Genomic DNA, 18725 nt, shown 5'->3' on the forward strand with positions numbered 1-18725 from the left:
GCGCACAATTCTTTCTCTCTCTGCCTTAGTACTTACTCATTGGCACCATTTTTCTTGGTTTTCTTTTATTCTTTTTTTTCTCCCGCCAATTCAACCCAGAGTCTGGCGCATTTTATTTTCGACTGCTAGGAGGCAATTTTTTTTTGCGCAGAGTCTTTCCAATCCCGTCCCAGTTCATCCTCGTCTCTTTTTTCTTTTCTCCCAACCCGTTTGTGATCGGTCAATCTCCCAACCTAGAGGCGAGAGTTCATCTGGCGCAACCCCCCCGTATGTCAGTTCGTCCGAGTGCTTCGGGATTGCGACTGGGCCGGATTGTTGGGACACCTCGCGGGGGCCGCCGCTTGCGCCGGAGGTTCGGCAAGCCTAGAGGTGGCGAAACATCGTCAAACTGCACTTCATAACACACAACAGAGGCATAATTCATGGGGGGTGTCTTTACTTGACACTTGGGTACTTGAGGGGAATTGCGCTTGCTACCTACAAGTTACAAAAGAAAAGAAACATTCTTCTACATCATGGCGCATATTTCCGATTCAGAACATCACAAGCGGAAACGACATGAAGACGACAATGGCGGCAAGCCTCACACCGAGCGTATCCCTCAGCCCCCGCCGCCACAATCAGGTATGTTGACGCCTTCCTAGCTCCCACCAGCTGGTATCTTTCCATCAAGCGCTCCTCTCCTATAAACTGCTCGGGCAAGCTCGGGTTTGTTCGCATTATGTTTTGCGACCCAGACAGAAGTATCTTGTTTGTCTCTTCTTGTCAATAGTGACTAGAAATTTTGCCCGAGCCTGTTTATACCCAAACCCTGAAATCTTGTGCCGGCCTTGGCAGGTACTGCATCCGGATGTCGCTTCGCATACTCCGTAGCTGCTGGCTCTCGTCGCTTCTTTAGTCTTGATACGTGGAGCAGTGTGTTGTTCGCTGACAGCAGGCATAGGCAATCAGGCACCAATCAACTATCTTGCCAGGGTCAACGCCGGAAAGCTCAAGCTCATACAAGGCGACACGGAGACATTCACTGATGTGCTCACCCTCATCAATGAATATGAAGGTAATGCAACATGACCATGCCCACGTCAGGGTTACACGCCCGCTAATCATTATAAAATACATTCAGGCGTCTTGAGCCGCCATGAAAGCTTCGCCTCAAACCTAGGCGCGAAGCTCATGGGGCCGCGCTTGCTCAAAGCTATGGAGGGAATCTTCGATGGCCCCATCGTGACTATTCCCACGCAGACCTCAATCAGTCTGGATCCCATCACCTGGGTCGATATTGTGGAGTTTTCGAAAGCAAGACCGGCAGAATTCAACCTTACAACGAACCCCAACGGGAGTCGATGCTGTCAATTTTTTTTAAAGGGCGTGCAGGTGGAGATCTCTGAAGATGATTGGCGAGTCATCGTCTCCGGAACACTGGACAGAAATCGTCTGATTCCGCCGCAGCCACTTGAGGAGGACGAAACGGCAGAGTTCGCAACACTTGAAATCTTGGAACAACGCTTGAAAGTATTGATCAAGAAGGCCGATGAGGTGGCGGGCAAGGCACGGCAACTCAACTACCACCTCAGCGGGCGTAAAGCTGCCATCGGCAGTCGCAGGTCGACGCAGCATGGCACAGGATCCACATCATCTGGTTTTCAGGCAGTTAACCAAGCTGGGCCCCCCTCTGGCCCCAATCACCACGGCTACGACTTGCATGCGGATCTACTCCAGCAGTTCGTCACACACAATCCATCGAACCGCCTGCCATCTGTCGGCTCCGTCCCACCTACTCCGGGGACCATCGCCACTGCCACGTCCACACCCAGGACTTCGATCCAACAGCAAGTCTTGACTTCCGTGAGTAACCGCCCGTCGCCCGGCGCTTATCCCTCAGAGATTGGTCCCAAAGACCCGGACGACGAACAACGAGCCCTCGTCACGGCTAGGGTCGACAAGCTGGCACGAGGAGACGAAATTGTACCTCCATGCGACAGGTGCCGGAGGCTCAAGACGCCCTGCATAAAACATCTCACAGCCTGCCAAGGGTGTACCAAAAAACATGCTAGGTGCAGCTGGAAAGCACTTACTGACGAGGAGGTCGCATGGTTGAGACACGAGTCAGGGGACGGCAGCGGAGTTGGCGGTGGCGCTGGAGAAGATACCGGGGATGAGCACCGGGAGCGCAGATATGGCAGCCAGTCGGCGCCCAGCTCGCAGCAGGACCCGAACGAGCCCAGGCGTCTCTCAGACCGAAGCGACGACCCTGGCCCCAGCAGATCCGTGTCGCGAATCGCCATAGGCCGAAGTGCTGATGACATATGGAGGATGGGCACGAGCTCGAGCAGCCGGCGGGACTCAATGGACGTTGATGTTGACCCCAGGGATACGCACGGCCTACGCCCGACTGGTCGTGTCGAGTTGCACGCGACAGCCCGGGAGCTGCATGGCCACGGGCCCTCTGGTACGACGCCCTCGGGTCGCGAGAGCAGCATCACATCTCCGCGTGGCGGGGGAAGGAGTGGGCCCTAGTCGGACTCTACAGAGCCCTCGCAACTAGAGGTTGAACCATTTCTCGATAGTCTTTATCGTGCAGGAGAGAGCCCCGAAGTCTCAGAGCTGCTTCAAGATGAAGAGGAACTTCGGGACTTGCCTCAGGCTCACGTGAATGAGAGTTTAGACACAGAGGAACGCCCAGCAATGGAAGAGTGTTGAGGAGTATCAGTCATTTGTCGAAAATCATCGTGAAGCCTAGGAGATGCTTCAATGGTTATGCTTGACTTTTCATAACTGACCTGGCTATTACCGACCCTTGGTCTCAACCGCACTCACTGCGCTCAGTCAAGCCGAGCTCCCAAGCAAAATGCAAGTCGACCACACAACAAATAAAGAGAGATAGGATATGGTCACCCTTGGGCAAGTGAGATGAATTATTCCGTTCTGACCAGGCGACGATGGCAACTCACTGCGGGGCCAACAACAGCATTTTATAATTCTTTATTTATCTTTTTCCTGTTCTTTCTCTCTTTTGAGCGAGTATAGCTCTTATTTTATTACTCTTAGAGAAGAGTGTTGGCAGTCCATTTGGAAGGGAGAGGGAGACACCAAACAGAGACAAGGGACCACGAGACATAGTTTGATACCCATATAAATATTTTTGAGACCCTTTCTTCTGGCTGGGATCAGCAGCTTTGCCAGGGAATCGGACCCGTTTCTACAATGCAGACTCAATTCGATTCATTCAATTCTGAGAACTAAACACCTTTGAACAGTCTCTGGTCATATGACAACCATCGCCTGATGACCTCGGCTCAAATTTGGGGGTTATGATCATGGGCAACTTAACCAGACATCATATTTTGGAGTGAACTGCTAAAAAATGATATTTCTTCTGCCTTATACTATTGACTCGTTTGTCCTATGTGAATCCAAAAAAGTGATATACGGGTTATCTCAAGATTCTCTCGTTGATCTTGATTGGTTTTGGACCGAGTCTCCAAGTCTTCCTACACCGGTCATGGTTTCTAATGAAGACCTGAGATGTCTTCAATCTTATAGCACACGCGTTCAGTACCCTCGCGAGAACCATGTTCGCCCTTGGTTCACGCCATGCTGACAGCTAATTTGGTGCTCCCTCCCCTAGAACACGCCGCGGGGCGCTGCAGTTTTCGGCTGGCCAGCTTTCTGGAGTTCCTGGAAGGCGTTGGTTACCTGTTTCTTCAGCTCTTTGTAGGTGACCACAAAAGACGTTTGATGATCACGGCTTGTCATGAAAACCTTCTCGTCGATCCCAGCATCCAGTTTGTTCAAGCACGAAAGCATGTGACCCAAGTTCAGAACAGGGTTATTATTGGCATCAACCTGGTGAAAGACGTAGTCGCGGAATAACTTCAAGGTATAGCGCTCGCCATTCTCAGCCCAGTTTGGATCGTTATCGAACTCGGGCCTCTCATTAATCGTGCCAAGCTTCATCAGCAGTCGGGCAATTCTGCCATTCTCAAGCTCCTTGTGAATCTCGGATGTGATCTCGTCGTAAGCGTGGAGAGAGGCATCAAAAGAGTCAAAGAGGTGGTGGGCGATTGATTGTAGTAAGAAGCCAATGTGTTTCTGCTCTGGTGCTTCGGCGCTTGGAGGTGAGATCAGCCAAAAGACGAGCTCCTTGAGCTCCGCAGAATAATTGGTCTGCTGGAAAGATTGCCAGGAGGCTTGAACATTGTGGATTTGGTTTTGGTTAAGGCAGAGGCTTAAGATGAGCTTGCCCAGATCTACCAGATCCTCATGCTGGAGCTCTGCCAAGGGACGGGGATTGTCGTATTCCAGAACGTCCAGAATCATGCAGGCACTCAGCCGGATGCGATTCTTCTCGGTCAGGATGATCTTGGTTGGGTGAATGCAGCGTGCTGCCAGCTCGCCATTGTGAATTGTCTTGAGCGCATTGCAAATCTGGGATATATAGCTCCAGAGCGAGCTTTCTGCAATGGAGGGCTTGAAACGACCACCCGTGAAATGCTGTTCGGCCAAAGTCTTGGAGCAAGGGTGGTAGTTGTGAATGAAGATGAGGGACGTGTCGCCAAAATCTCTCGAGGTGAACACCTCGACTGGCGTCACGATGCCACCACTGCTGATGCGTTTCCACTTGCTAAGTGGAGTATTTGTTGACTCCTTGCCACTCACTCGGGCACCTTGAAGCCTACGTAGACAGTAGACATGCCCATTCTTTTTGGAAGTAGCCTTGTATACCCAGCATACAACATTACCAAAGAGGCTGGATTGGCCGCTCTTGGGCCCTTCCAGCGGGACAAGAGAATGGTATGGCTGGACTTCAGGTAGCTGAGAACTCTGCATTACCTGCCGGGTTGCTGCAGACTTCTTTTGAAGATCCTCTCTGAATTCGTTGGAGATGAAGAAATCATGAGCTTGGCGCTGGTAGGCCGCCAAATCTGATCTGGCAGGGCCGACGGGTGCGTAGAGATGGTATTGCAATGGTTGAACAGGCGCAGTATACAAACCCGGATTCGGATAGTACGACGCACCGGCCGCAGCCGCCAAAGGGTTGTGATCTTCGGCATATGGATTGAATTGGGTAGAGAGCGCCTGGTTCATGCCGACCATAGAAAATGCTTCATACAGGCCAGTATTGGAGTCGGCGTTTATGCCATTGGACGTGGAACTCGTGTTGAGGTCGTAGTTTTGCGTCTGCGGTGTAAATTCCCGCACGGCCGCTGGATTCATAAAGCCTGTGTCGCCATCCTGATGCATGGCCTGGGCAGTAGCTGATGTATGGGGTAAGCGATCGATGGAGCTCAAAGGAGCGGCGTATTGCAACTTACTATTTGCGGCCCCTTTCGGAGTGAAGGGTGTCGCATTGGCAGTCTGGGAAGAAAAGGTGGATTTCTTGGTGCCTCCCAGCAGCTGGGCAGGAGTGAAAGAGGGCGAGTCGACATTGAGTTGCTTTTTGGCACTGTCAAACAGGTTAGCAAATGGACAAGTCTCGTCACATCTCGCATGTTGTGGTTTGAATGCTGTAGGTGCTCGACGTAAACGAGAGATTTCGGCTTCGCTTGTGGAAGGCTGGTTGAAGCTCGCTGGAGTGGACAATGCAGATGATGATGATGATGATGATGATGCAAGAGGCACGGGTGTGGCTTCAAATGCTGCATTTCCGAAATTGAAACGGGCCAACCTTGCTTCTGCCATGGCTGGAGGGCTCTGTGGGACTCTCGGTGCCTCTACAATGAAACCGCCCGTATCAATCTCGAGGTTCACTGGACTCAGCATGGCCTTGCCCTTGCCTTTGTTCAATTGCTGGCGTTTAGGCAGTGCAGCAATCTGCGCAGAAGTAGATAGAGACGGAAAGTCTTCGTAGCTCTCCGTATTAAAATGGTCCGGGGATGTGTCATCCCTGGTAAGCTCGAGGCTGTGATTTGCTTCAACAGCCGAAGTGCTAGCGGGAAGTTCTTGAGACGATGATTGATCATGGGAATCACCATCATCAGTATCATCATCGACAAGCTGGCGCCGAAGCGCTGTCGCCGTAGGAAGCAGACCAGGCGTTTTTCGGGAATCCATGATGGAGTCGAAGAGCCAACGACGTGATCGATTGTGTGTATGATCGTGTCTCAACGCCAGTACACCTGATCTTGGAAGAATCGTCTTCGACGAAAGCTAGGCATCCGGTAGAGACAAGGGCATTTCTGGTGTTGCCCAGGGGGTTTCATGGGAATTTGCAGCCTGTCTCCAGATACGGCGCGGACGTGGTGTGATGCGTTCGTGATTTGACCCCCCCAAAAAGAGGCAGGGTTTTGGGCGAAGTTGTGTTGGGTGGGGGGGTTTTTTTCTTTTCTTCTTCTTCCTTTTTGATTTTCTTTGGAATAATCACCCAATCCAATACAAGCAAGCAGTTTGCTCAATTGATCCATCAAACTTTCCAGAGGTGAAAGCAACTGCGCAGCCTCCACAAAGCGCCTTCCACCTTGACATGGCCTTTTCCATGGTTCGTCCGGACAATCGGAGCAGCCATCCCACGATTTCTTTCTCATACAAAGCCCACGGCACTGGCACTGGCACGGCGAGAGAAGAGCAGAGTACACCAGAGTGAGCCATGCAGCCAGGTGTAATGTATTTACCCACAAACTGATTGAGACACAACCTAATGAAATCACTTGGCACTTACGAATCTATAGAATTGGACGATCCCTTATTCTGGTCGTGGTTAAAGGCACAGCCCTGGTCCTCGTAGCGGCAATGCCCGTATATAAGCACATTCCGGCACAATGTGTCCTTGGTGTCTGCAATGTTGTGTAAGCATGCCGTTGCAAAGTTCTCGGGGGGGAGCAGCGGCGTCATCATTATATGCCTTCCTACAATTCTGCAAAGCCGCCCAGTCTGCTCGTGTCGCATGTGCGTGGGTATTATTTTGCTGCTCACCTCGCGTCTTGGGCCGCGGGGAAGCCATCTGCCTCCCTCGGTCGCCTTGCGTAAACCGGGAGGTCGCCATTGCTTCTTTCGACGAGATTCCGGAGATCCTGGGGCTGGCATTCAGTCGTCGCCGTCGCGGGCCGTGACGTAGCGCGTCAGAGGGGCGGCCGGTTGGTTAGGGCTGTGAGCAGCGGCGCGTCGACGCTGTTGCTGCTGTAACTGCTGCTCCTGTTGAATCTGCAACCCCTACATAAAGGAATGGCGCGAATCAGCAATCTGCGACGTGGGAATGAAGAGGAATTGACGAGACAACAGGCGACCGACGCCCCCCAGCCGAGCCAGCCACGACACGAAAAATTGCACCAGTGAAAAAGGGCGTGGTCGTGAGCGTCCTGTTGCCAGTGCGCGTTGGCGAGGGCGAAATGGGCGAGTATATGCTCTGCACCAAGGGGTTTCCTTTGGGCCACGCACGCGTGGTGGATGACAAAGAACTTCCGTGCGAGCAACAAGTGGAAGCAAGTCTATTGATTCCAGCATACCCTAATAAATCAACGCGATGAACACCTACTCGTCGGCCTATTCTGCTCCCATCTTAACGCTATCAGAATGGCGCCTCGGACGAGCCTTCAAAATGCACCTCGTGCGCTGGGTGCGAGGCGGATAGCAGGACGCGCGCGGGACAGAAGAAATACAATGTCGGCAGAATCAACGGGTGAGGTTGGCGATAAGGTGCAGACGGATAGGATAATGCAGTAAAGGTGGGATGTGCCCAGTGAAGCGGCGCCCCGATACTTTCAGCACGTTAGGTACGGCGCCAAGCCTTGGGTCTTACGCAGTCAGCCTCCCGTGCACGCAAGTACCTACATTACCTACGCATGTATCTTTGCATATTATCTCTATACTGTGCAACTACGCATAGGTACTCACAGTACTGACTAGCAGTCTCAATTCTGACTCCTCATCACCTAATCCCAGACTCAGTAGTCCTGTGTATAAGTAGGCATTGTGACCCTGCGGCCTAGAAAACAGATCCAAGCCGCTAAGCCACTTGGGGCACTATACTATTAGTCAGTCACTGAGCCTCATGCCTTGTGCCCCGGGAGACGCGTTCTGGTCGTCCAAGAGCCAGATCAGGTATTTAGAAAACAACTAGCTAAAGTGAAAAGGTTCTCCTTGAAAGAAATTCCATATAGCGTTAATCGAATGTGTTTATACTCGATTCTGTATGCATACCAAACTCATTGCATAGCCAAAAAAAAAAAAGAAAGAAAGAAAAGTATATGGACGACTAGTTCCCGCCGTCCAGGCTGAAGGTACCGTAGATCTCCTAGCACAGCAGAATAAAACACCGAGACTAGTCCATTTCAAGAACTCATCTTCGTCATTAATGCCACGCAGCTTCCCCAGAATCCCTGAATGTCCCGCTGATGCGATTCCCATCTTCTGCCCAGCATCGCCTTTCTGATTGCTGTTCACGTTCATCTTTCTTTGTATAATTTTTGCTCACTTGTTTTTGGGTTAGTTGTTCATCAGGGTCCACAAGTCAGTGCCTGTTTAAAGTCTGAATCGCGCATCTTAGGTGCAGGATCCCCCCCCAATTCCAAAGTCCAAGCATCCGGTTCTACCTTGCAACTCCCCAGGCACCGAGGCCTGAGCTATTAGGCAGTTTCGTCCACGCATATTTCATGGCTTTCTGCAAACCAGAGTGCACAATTATTGGATGACTGCGCGAAATTTACCATGTCAGACGACGCCGGTATCGACATAAGCCAGCTCTCAGCTGAGCAACAAGAAGCCCTTGAGCAATACACGGCGGTGACGGCGCAAGAAGTCAAAGATGCCGTGCCACTACTCCAGAGGTCGCAATGGAACGTACAAGTAAGATACCAGCCGCGAGACTCCGTCGGATCCCGCCAGAGACTGACCAAAACCTCAGATAGCCATTGCCAAGTTCTTTGACGGTGAAGGTCCTGATCCATTAGCCGAGGCCATCGCCGCCCAGGACTCGATACCACCACCCGTCGCAGCACGGCATGAGAACCTGCAGGAGTCCTTTCTGGCTGATGCCTCACCTTTTGGACTACCAGCGTCCCGACGAAACCGACCGAACCCGGCTCCCCGAGTTGTACCCCCACCGGTAACGACACATAACCCGCCGCTGCTGCTCGCGATCGTCTTTGGTCCCTTCCACCTGGGCTACCGTGCTCTCTCAACTTTGTTCCGCACCTTCGTCTACATTCTTTCTTTTCTTCCCGCGCCGATTCGTCCGCGTGCCATCACCACGAGCGTGACATCAGGCTGGAAGGGCACGGCTGGGCGGCGTATGCTGCTGCCGCGGGATACTGCGGCGCGGTTCAGACGTGAATTCGAGGAAGAATATGGGCCCGAGACGGGTCTGCCGTTTATCGAGTCCGGTTTTGCACAGGCGCTCGACACCGCCAAGCGCGACCTCAAATTTTTACTTATTGTGCTCATGTCGCCCGAGCATGACGACACTGAATCCTTTACGCGCGAGACTCTGCTCGCGCCCGATGTGCGCAGCTTCCTCGCCGATCCAGCCAACGACATACTACTATGGGGTGGCAACGTGCTCGACTCGGAAGCATATCAGGTGGCCCAGGAGTATAATGCGACCAAGTTCCCTTTCTCATGCCTCATTTGCCTCACCCCCAAAGAGGGCAGCACCCGCATGAGCATCGTCAAGCGCCTTGTCGGACCTGTCTCGAGCTCTACATATCTGGCCGAGATTCAGTCGGCTATCAACAAGTATTCGCCAGATCTGGCGGCTGCGCGTGCCGAGCGCACTGCCAATGAGGCCGCACGCAATGTCCGCGCCGAGCAGGACAGTGCATATGAGCGTAGCTTAGCCGTGGACCGTGAGAGGGCGCGCCAGAAGAAGGAAGCCGAGGCCGCAGCGAGGGATGCTGAAAAGCGGGCTCTCGAAGAAGCGGCGGCAGCGGAGCGAAGAGCTCAGCAAAAAGAGCAGTGGCGGAGATGGCGCGTTACCAAGATCGTTCCTGAACCAGACGCCAGCGTCAAGGAGGTGGTGCGTCTGGCCCTCAAGATGCCCGAGGACTCGGGGGTCGGCCGCATCGTACGGCGATTCGCAGCTTCTACGACAGTCGAGGAATTGTATGCATTCGTGGAGTGTTACGATCTGCTTTCTAGTTCAGAAGAGATTGACGAGGACCGAGAGGAGCCAGAGGGCTACAAGCATGAATACGCCTTCAGGATCGCTGGGCTCATGCCAAGGATTGTATATGAACCGGATAGCACTGCAACATTAGGGGAGAAGATAGGAAGGAGTGGAAATCTAATAGTCGAGAGCATCGTGGATGAGGATGAGGACGGAGATGCAGACGAAGATTGATAGACATTACACGAATGCCACTATAGATGAGTCCCATAGACTTCAGCGATTTTGCTTTTGACTCATAAAACCAAGCCCTGGGCTGATCTCGGCACCTGCCTGATATTAATACACATCAACTATCGCCTTTTCTATTGTCATGTCATGCCACAGGCACCAAGACAATGCATATCAGTCTAGTACACAATACAACGTGCTGCATTTATTCTACAGTCTTTTTTGGACAGCATGTCACCCCATAATCGTGCGTGGTTGTCCGAGTAAGGCAAGTCATACGAATGCGACTCAAAAACGGGTTGACGCCGAATGATCCATCTCTTTTGGGCTTTTTTGAAAAGGCTGTATTGAATATGAGCGAGTGCACGATCAAGACTAAGAAACATATTTGGGCGCCTTTACCTTTGTAGTGACCGCACAACCTGTTTGTATGGCTACAAGTCTGTAATGTCCCATTTCGCCATCGTTTTTCAACCTGACGATTCAGGTCACCCATGGAATGACCTGATAGCGTCATAGAAGCAGTAGTTGGTGATTCCTTCTTCCAGGGTACCTTTGAATTTTGCAATCATATCTTTTTTTACATTCATCTCTGGCCCGCCCTGATTAACCCTGAGGCTTGAATTTCTGGTGAATGGCGCGAATCTGCTCTTCCACATTTGTACTCTGCATTTGTGCTGTATGCGGCTGACTGCGATTATCCGGGTTTCCATCGTAACTGTTGAGAGCAGCCCGCTTCCGTCGCGCTTGCTCTTCTTCCGTAATCGGCTGGCCTGTCACGCCATCAAAGAGATCACTGCGCTGACTGGCAAATCTCTTGAGGTTGTTGGCTGCATCTGCCTGCACCAAGTTGGACGTGGCATATCTGGACTCATGCCTGGCTCTCTGCTCTTTCCAGCGAGGATCCAGCATCTCGATACGCATGTGGTCCTCCAGCTCGTTGAGCGGTATTTGCTGATTACAGTTCGGGCAGAGCGCCAATTGCGTGTTCTGCTTGCTCGCAGCGCGTGCCGCGGCGCGAGGCACGTAGTTCTCTCTAATCTTCAGGGGCGCGGCACCTCCCTTGGCATCAGCCTGTGCTTGATGTAGACGAGCGCGAGCTTCTTCTCTTTCTCTTATCCTTGCAGATTCTTCATCCTCGTAACCATTTGCTCTGGGTGGTGGTGCCATTTGGTACGCAGGCTGTGAAGCGGGCGTTTGCTGAGGATATGACTGGACCCCTGGCACGGGCTGGGCAGGATATGCAGCTGGATGATGGGGGATGTTGTAGCTTGGCTGAGCCGGGACAGCAGTTGCATTATATGTGCTGTCCTCTTCCGAAGGAAAGCCTTCCTCGATGCGAAAGTTGGCACCTACGGACACCTTGGCTTTTTGTTCGAGTGAGGCGTACTGGAGATCATTCAGCGAGGTCGGTGGAGGCAGGTTGGCTTGGTCATCAGCATCAGTGAAGACGACGGTCTCGACAACGACAAAATCATGCCAGTCGATTTGCGCGTATTGCTGTCGTTCCTGCTCGGCATCTTCTTCCTTCTTGTGTTTCTCATCTTCTTGATGCTTGAGCCACTCTGCTCGTTGCCGTGCCCGCGTCAGCACGTGGAATTTGTCGTCAACATTGCGTTGCAGCTCGGCAACTCGTTCTTGTTGTTGTCGCCCCCCTTCTCCGTCAATACCGCTGGCGCGCAGCAGCATGGAGTACTGGTCTATCAGATGCTGGAAGAAGTTGTGGAGACTGTGATTGGGCCGCAAGAAATCGAATTGGTAGTTTCCTGTTTCTCGCTGAGAAAGTGCCGTCATGAATTGTCGTCCATTCTTGGCGACGAACAGGGCCGTCAACCTGACGACTTCGAGGTCCTGAGCACTAATATTGGGCATACGAGCCGAGAACTTGAAGTCCGGAGGTTGGGGGGGCCCAGCAGGCTTTTCTTCGACAGCAGCAGCAGCTTCGCCTGCCCGCCCCGCGGAGACGACATTGCCGCGACCTTCCTTGATCTCGCTCAATCGCCATAGATAATAAGGGTTGTAGGGATCGGCAGGGTTCAAGAAGCTGAATTTGGGGTTGTTCTTCTCCTTCTCGCGGATACGGTCCTCGAATACAATGCCATTTCTGGCGACGAAACCGGCAGTCTTCTCAAGGATAGCTGAAAGGTTCAATTAGCGACGCGCGACAGCTACGAGGATGGGACAAGATTGTACATACTTCGGAATTCCTTGGGCGGCAGCACAACGCCCTGGGGTGGTTTGATATCTTCGAGAACGGCAGCTGCATCACCATTAGTCGCGGCGGCCATCTTGATGTTGATATTGCCAACCCTCCTTCAAGTGGTAATGTGACCGACAAGCAACAGCAATGAAAACGCAAGATGCCTTTTTTGGGATCGCGACAGACGTTGGACGAAAACGGAGTAAATGGACTGTGCTCAGCTTCTCACCTAGCCTAGGTACTTAATGTACGTAGTGTAAAGCTGGCTGGGTTCCAACTCTGGAGCTTTGGTAAATTTTCCCGTGCAAGACGCGATTCGTTGGTAGGTCCAGTAGGTAGGTACCAGGCTTTGGCGGCCTATCGATAATCCGCTAGTGTAGGGGCATGGAATGCCCAGGTAATAAAGGTATAGGTTGTAGGAGCCGGAAGTAATGTATTATTACCTTATAATGTAGCCCTGACGGTAATGCTCAGACATGGACATTTGGGAGGTCATGAACTACCTATCTGGACAAATTCCACTGCACTTCTTCTTGGACCATCTAAATGGTACTGTTTCGCGTTTTATCTGCTCAATATCCTGGATTTTGAAGCAAATCTGAATATAGGCAACAATTGCAGGCAACAAAGACAATTAACTGCTTGCAGCATTCCTCAGGGCAATGGCTGGTTCAGGCTACATATGTATCTAGTATACATCGTGTGAAGTGGAGTGTCCGAAATAACGGGCGAGCTCGCTACCTAGTTGGACGCAGGTAAGAAGCAAAATTGATAGCTAGGTACCAATGTGCTGTATGTGTTTGGCGATAGGCCTGATACTATAAGGTCTCATACCCATTTGTGCATTTTGATCAGAGGCTGAGACATATATGCATTATCTCAAAGCTTGACTTGTTGACACGTAATATGAAAGTGGTGCACAAGAAAGATCCGGTAGTCGAGCAATTACAAGACTTGAGAAACGCTTGCCAGTCTTTTTTCAGCTTATATGAATTGAATTAAATGGTAGCGGCCCCAGCACAACCCGCCCTACGCTAGAATGACCTGGGTTGGTAAGGTAGGTAGCTTGCCCATTAGGGATGTGTACGAAGAACCCCAACCAAGCTCCAACGCGGTTCAGGGTCCTCTCTTTATCAGAGCTGATACCTATCCGCCTATTTCAAGCTTGAGCTCTTTGCACGTACTCGATGCTTGTATCTTGTCAGAGAGTAAGTGAATAGCTAGACATGAATCTCTGCACAAGTGTGCAAAAAATGCAGCGATCATAATAGAAATGCCTAGGTCAATTGAGTCTGAATTGCTGTCTGTCTTCGTGTAAGATGAAACTCCCGTATTGCACAAGATAATTTTATGGCTTCGGGAGACCAGACGAATCAATTTTTAGAATTCCATCTGACGCCAGTCCCAGTCTGGACGCGTTGTGGCAGCTGGGCCTGGCGAAAGCTGGCTGGTCCCCTTCTGTAGTTTGAACACACCCCTGTTTCTTTTTTGGAAAGCGCCCGCAATTTTCGGGTCTCTCCCACTGAGGATGAGGCCACATGTTGAAAGCTTACACCTACAGACGACGCTAGCTCCAAAGGCTGGATGCGAACATAGTCGCGGCCCCTGAACAGCTATCAACCACCTATTCTCTTCCCACCTCCCTATCGCCAAACCGCGAACACCCCTCGAAGGACTCTTTTTCTGTCCTGTTCCCTCGAAGCAAAAATTATCCTTCTTCTTCTGCACCGGGGTTCTTCTCTCAAATGATTTCCTTGTAATAATCCAATCTTCTTCTCGACCTTCTTTTGCCTCTTTGCCCTTTTTCTTCTCCCCCACCACCACTCGCGATCCGGGGTAGGTAGCACACACACTGCTCCTGTCTAGCTTGTGGCCCTACAGCGAATTCGAGCTCGGAAGCAGGAGAAGAGGCCACCAGTCAAACTTGGTTTCCCATTCTTACGCCTCTTGTTTTCATCTACCGCTCAAGCTCGTTTTGCCTCCAATACATCCATCATGGCGAAAGCCGCCGCCGCAGCGAAGCCCAAGAGCGCTTCGTTGACCAACAGCAAGCCTGTGGTCAAGAAGAACGACGATTACGCCTCTGATGGCGTTGCCGACAATGATGTCTTCCTCCTACCTTTCTCCGACTACCAGGTCATGTTTCTTGTGACCGTTGTCGGTGCCATTGTGCGACTTTTTCGCATCTACCAGCCTACCAGCGTCGTCTTTGACGAGGTCCAGTAAGTGATTCTCTGTTGCAGATTGTCGAGCATAGCCGCGCACGTTTTCATTCGGATTGCTGACTCTGCTTTTCGCACAACAGCTTCGGTGGCTTCGCTTCCAAGTACATCAAGGGCCGTTTCTTCATGGACGTTCACCCCCCGCTCGCCAAGATGCTCATTGCTCTTGTTGGCTGGCTCGCCGGTTTCGATGGAGATTTCGATTTCAAGGATATTGGCAAGGACTACCTAGAGCCAAAGGTTCCCTACGTCGCCATGAGACTGTTCCCTGCTGTTTGCGGTATTCTGTTGGTGCCAACCATGTTCTTGACTCTCAAGTCTGTGGGCTGCCGTACCGCAACTGCCGCCCTTGGTGCCTCTCTGATCATCTTCGAGAATGGCCTGCTTACCCAGGCTCGCCTGATTCTCCTCGACTCGCCTCTTGTCCTTGCCACCGCATTCACTGCCCTGGCTTTCAACTCCTTTACCAATCAACATGAACAGGGTCCTACAAAGGCATTTCAGCCTGCTTGGTGGTTCTGGCTGCTCATGACTGGCCTGGGCTTGGGTATTACCTTCAGCATCAAGTGGGTTGGTCTTTTCACCATTGCCTGGGTTGGATCTTTGACCTTGGTTCAACTCTGGGTTCTTCTCGGTGACACCAAGACAGTGACTATGCGCATCCTGGCAAAGCACTTTTTGGCTCGTGTTTTCTCCCTAATCATCATTCCCGCAACCTTCTACATGGCCATGTTTGGTATTCACTTCTTGTGCCTTACCAACCCTGGCGAAGGTGATGGGTTCATGAGCTCCGAGTTCCAAGCTACTCTCAACAACAAGGGTATGCAGGATGTTCCCGTCGATGTGGCTTTTGGCAGCAGACTCTCCATCAGACATGTCAACACGCAGGGTGGATACCTCCACTCTCACCCGCTCATGTACCCAGGCGGCAGTCAGCAACAGCAGATTACCCTGTACCCTCACAAGGATGACAACAATATCTGGCTCATCGAGAATCAAACTCAGCCGCTCGATATCAACGGCGAGCCTATCAATGGCACAGGCGCTTGGGACAATGTCAAGAACATGACTGAGAACTACGTCCGTGACGGCGACGTCATTCGCTTGTACCACATTTCCACTCACAGACGCCTTCACTCGCACGATGTGCGCCCGCCTGTGAGCGAAGCTGAGTGGCAGAACGAGGTTTCAGCATACGGTTACGAAGGATTCCCTGGCGATGCCAACGATCTCTTCCGTGTCGAGATTGTCAAGAAGCAGTCTGTTGGCGATCTCGCCAAGGAGCGCGTTCGAACCATCCAGACAAAGTTCCGACTGGTTCATATCATGACTGGCTGTGTTCTCTTCTCGCACAAGGTCAAGTTGCCTGACTGGGCCTCTGAGCAGCAGGAAGTCACCTGCGCAAAAGGCGGTACTCTACCCAACAGTCTCTGGTATGTCGAGTATAACGAGCACCCCTCGCTCGGGCCCGATGCTGAGAAGGCAAACTACGTCCGTCCTGGCTTCCTCGGCAAGTTCTGGGAATTGCAAAAGGTCATGTGGCGAACCAACGCTGGCTTGGTCGAGTCTCACGCCTGGGACTCGCGTCCCGAGTCTTGGCCCATCCTGCGCCGTGGTATCAACTTCTGGGGCAAGAACAATCGTCAGATCTATCTGATTGGTAACCCCGTGGTCTGGTACACGTCTACGGCTGCCATCATTACCTACGTGCTCTTCAAGGGCATCGCCATTCTCCGCTGGCAGCGAAGCTGCAGAGATTACGATGACGCCACGTTCAAGCGTTTCGACTACGAGATCGGTACTTCGGTCCTTGGTTGGGCTCTGCACTACTTCCCCTTCTACCTCATGCAGCGTCAGCTTTTTTTGCACCACTATTTCCCGGCACTCTACTTTGCGGTCTTGGCTTTCTGCCAGCTCTATGACTTTGTCACTGCTCGATTCCCCCTTCCTGGAATCCGAAGCAACCCGATTGTCAACAAGACGGGCGCTGTTGCCATCCTGGCCGTGACTGCTGTGGCTTTTTCACTTCTGTCGCCCTTGGCTTATGGTAATGCCTGGACGAAGAGCGAGTGTACCAGGGTCAAGTTGTACGACACTTGGGATTGGGACTGCAATACCTTCCTTGACAGTGTAAGTGTCCCTTCTCATGGCATGCCGTCTCGAGGGAGAGGATGAAGCAGTGGCTTCTGTCCAGTCTGCACAACAACTCTTGATTTCAGCACATTAGTTTCGCATTGTACAAGTAGATACGGACTAACATATCACGCTTATCTAGTATGAGGCCTACGACAAGATCACTGCCAGTGCCGTTAAGGCTGCTCAGACTTCTCAGCCGGCCGCTGTCAACCAGGAAGTTCCTCCAGCTCAACAAGCACAACAGCCCATCCAGGATGCCCCAAACGGGGGGGAGGGCGCCGCGGGAATCTCCGGGGCGCCCCAGTTCGAGCCCCAGGGCCAGAAGGTCATCGCCAGGGAGGAACACGTAGAGTACAGAGACGCGGAGGGCAACTTGCTCAACGAAGAGCAGATCGCCGAGCTTTCCGGGAAAGTAGAGTTCAAAACCAGATACGAAACAAGGACTCGCGTCGTCGACAGCGAAGGGAACGAGATTCCCAACGCCGAGGTGCCGGTAGCCCCGCCTCACCCTGATGTTGAAGGACCTGACAGCAGCACCAAGAAGTCTCCAGAGGCACCTGTGGAGGATGCTGAGGCCCAGCCGGTGATTCAGTCCAAGGACGGTGAAAAGGAGAAGGAAGCCGAGAAGCCCAAGCCCGCAAGCGAGGGCAACGATGCTACAGCCCAGTAAAGCCGACGAGCATCTCTTTAGGCCATAGGCTTTTGTGATCTGCCATCCTTTACTTGACAGCAAGCGCGGCATCCGTGTATAACAACCATCTCTACATTAAAACCGTAATGAGGATCTTGGGGAAAAGGCAAGGGCAAAAGCCGGATAAAAAAGAACTAGACGGATTGGCAACGGATATATGCCTTTCGTAGTTCAACGTAGCTAAACGCTATTTTCCTTGATCTAAGAAAATATTCAATTCTGACTAGCTGTTGGCCTCTTTCCAATGTGAAACAATTTGTGTCTCGAGGGAAGTTGCTCCTAATATCAATCTGCATTGGAAGCTTCCAATAGCAGAAGTTCACTTCCAAACATCGTGGCCTAGTTTTGGAGATTGATGAAACGACAAGTAATGATGCGAATGGAGCCATGAAACAGAGCAAAGGCCGCGGGTCCTACCACTTGACAGCTCTCTTAAGGATGGATATGTCCAACAATTGCAGTCAGTAAAGGGTCAGGCCCAAATCTCTGCCTACCAGATGGAATGTCGGGGTATGAAAGGCCTTGCATAGTATCAAGGTTGTAATGAATAGTATGAGGGAGGATGAAATTGGCAGTCCTCTGGCACCCCCTAGGTGTGAAAGGTGAGTTCTAGCTTCTACCCACCAAGGATCTTCCCAACGGACACGGATATGTTGAACTTGCAATGAAATACTGGTAATAGAGCAGATAAGTATATATATAATCTGCGATTGCCTGAACATTTTGATAGAAACGCCGACTGACCTTCTACTTCCCATGAATGGCCAAGCTTTGTGAATATACATCCGAGAACTTGCCATGGGCATCTTTCCACGGTCTTGTAAGCATCTCGAAGAGCTTGCGACAAGAGATAACATATATGAAGGAGGTCTACAGTCAGTCATCCCAACGCGTGCTTTAACAAAGATATAATCATCTTCCGCTGGCTTCTCGTAAGACAATCAGTTTGTCTCAATGACAAATGTCCAAACGGAACAGCCTCTTCATCAGACATGCAAGATTTCCGGGTTTCGACTTGTAGAATTCGCCGTATTCATATGGAGACCATTGATGGCGTTTTATTTCGGCATGGTAAGGAAAGAAAATATCCCAAATGCTCCAATGGACGAACCGTGGAATGCCCCCCCTACTTTGACGCCAACAAGAGATGTTGTTGGTACTCTTTCGGTCACAATCAAAGCTGTCCCCCCAACCCTTTTTTTTTTC

The 18725-nt window shown here is 51.6% G+C and overlaps 5 protein-coding genes across 5 annotated transcripts; 3 read left to right on the top strand and 2 right to left on the bottom strand.

Annotated features, from left to right (window-relative positions):
- Nucleotides 1-515: 515 nt before the first annotated feature.
- Nucleotides 516-2517, top strand: PFICI_02826 (uncharacterized protein; the record flags this gene model as incomplete). Its single annotated transcript, XM_007831407.1, has 3 exons — nt 516-624; nt 944-1057; nt 1124-2517. The coding sequence occupies 3 exons, from the start codon at nt 516-518 to the stop codon at nt 2515-2517; spliced, it is 1617 nt and encodes a 538-aa protein (XP_007829598.1).
- A 1107-nt stretch (nt 2518-3624) lies between these two features.
- On the bottom strand, nt 3625-6054 carry PFICI_02827 (uncharacterized protein; the record flags this gene model as incomplete). The annotated part of the gene is made up of 2 exons (XM_007831408.1): nt 3625-5258; nt 5316-6054. 2 exons carry the CDS (start codon nt 6052-6054, stop codon nt 3625-3627), a joined length of 2373 nt encoding a protein of 790 aa, XP_007829599.1.
- Nucleotides 6055-8643: 2589 nt separating this feature from the next.
- On the top strand, nt 8644-10273 carry PFICI_02828 (uncharacterized protein; the record flags this gene model as incomplete). The annotated part of the gene is made up of 2 exons (XM_007831409.1): nt 8644-8781; nt 8840-10273. 2 exons carry the CDS (start codon nt 8644-8646, stop codon nt 10271-10273), a joined length of 1572 nt encoding a protein of 523 aa, XP_007829600.1.
- A 603-nt stretch (nt 10274-10876) lies between these two features.
- PFICI_02829 (uncharacterized protein) lies at nt 10877-12558 on the bottom strand (the record flags this gene model as incomplete). Its single annotated transcript, XM_007831410.1, has 2 exons — nt 10877-12408; nt 12468-12558. 2 exons carry the CDS (start codon nt 12556-12558, stop codon nt 10877-10879), a joined length of 1623 nt encoding a protein of 540 aa, XP_007829601.1.
- Nucleotides 12559-14465: 1907 nt separating this feature from the next.
- On the top strand, nt 14466-17498 carry PFICI_02830 (uncharacterized protein; the record flags this gene model as incomplete). The annotated part of the gene is made up of 3 exons (XM_007831411.1): nt 14466-14692; nt 14776-16822; nt 16968-17498. 3 exons carry the CDS (start codon nt 14466-14468, stop codon nt 17496-17498), a joined length of 2805 nt encoding a protein of 934 aa, XP_007829602.1.
- Nucleotides 17499-18725: the final 1227 nt, after the last annotated feature.

This window comes from Pestalotiopsis fici, assembly GCF_000516985.1.
Source record: "Pestalotiopsis fici W106-1 unplaced genomic scaffold PFICI_Scf_2, whole genome shotgun sequence".
Taxonomy (NCBI): domain Eukaryota; kingdom Fungi; phylum Ascomycota; class Sordariomycetes; order Amphisphaeriales; family Sporocadaceae; genus Pestalotiopsis; species Pestalotiopsis fici.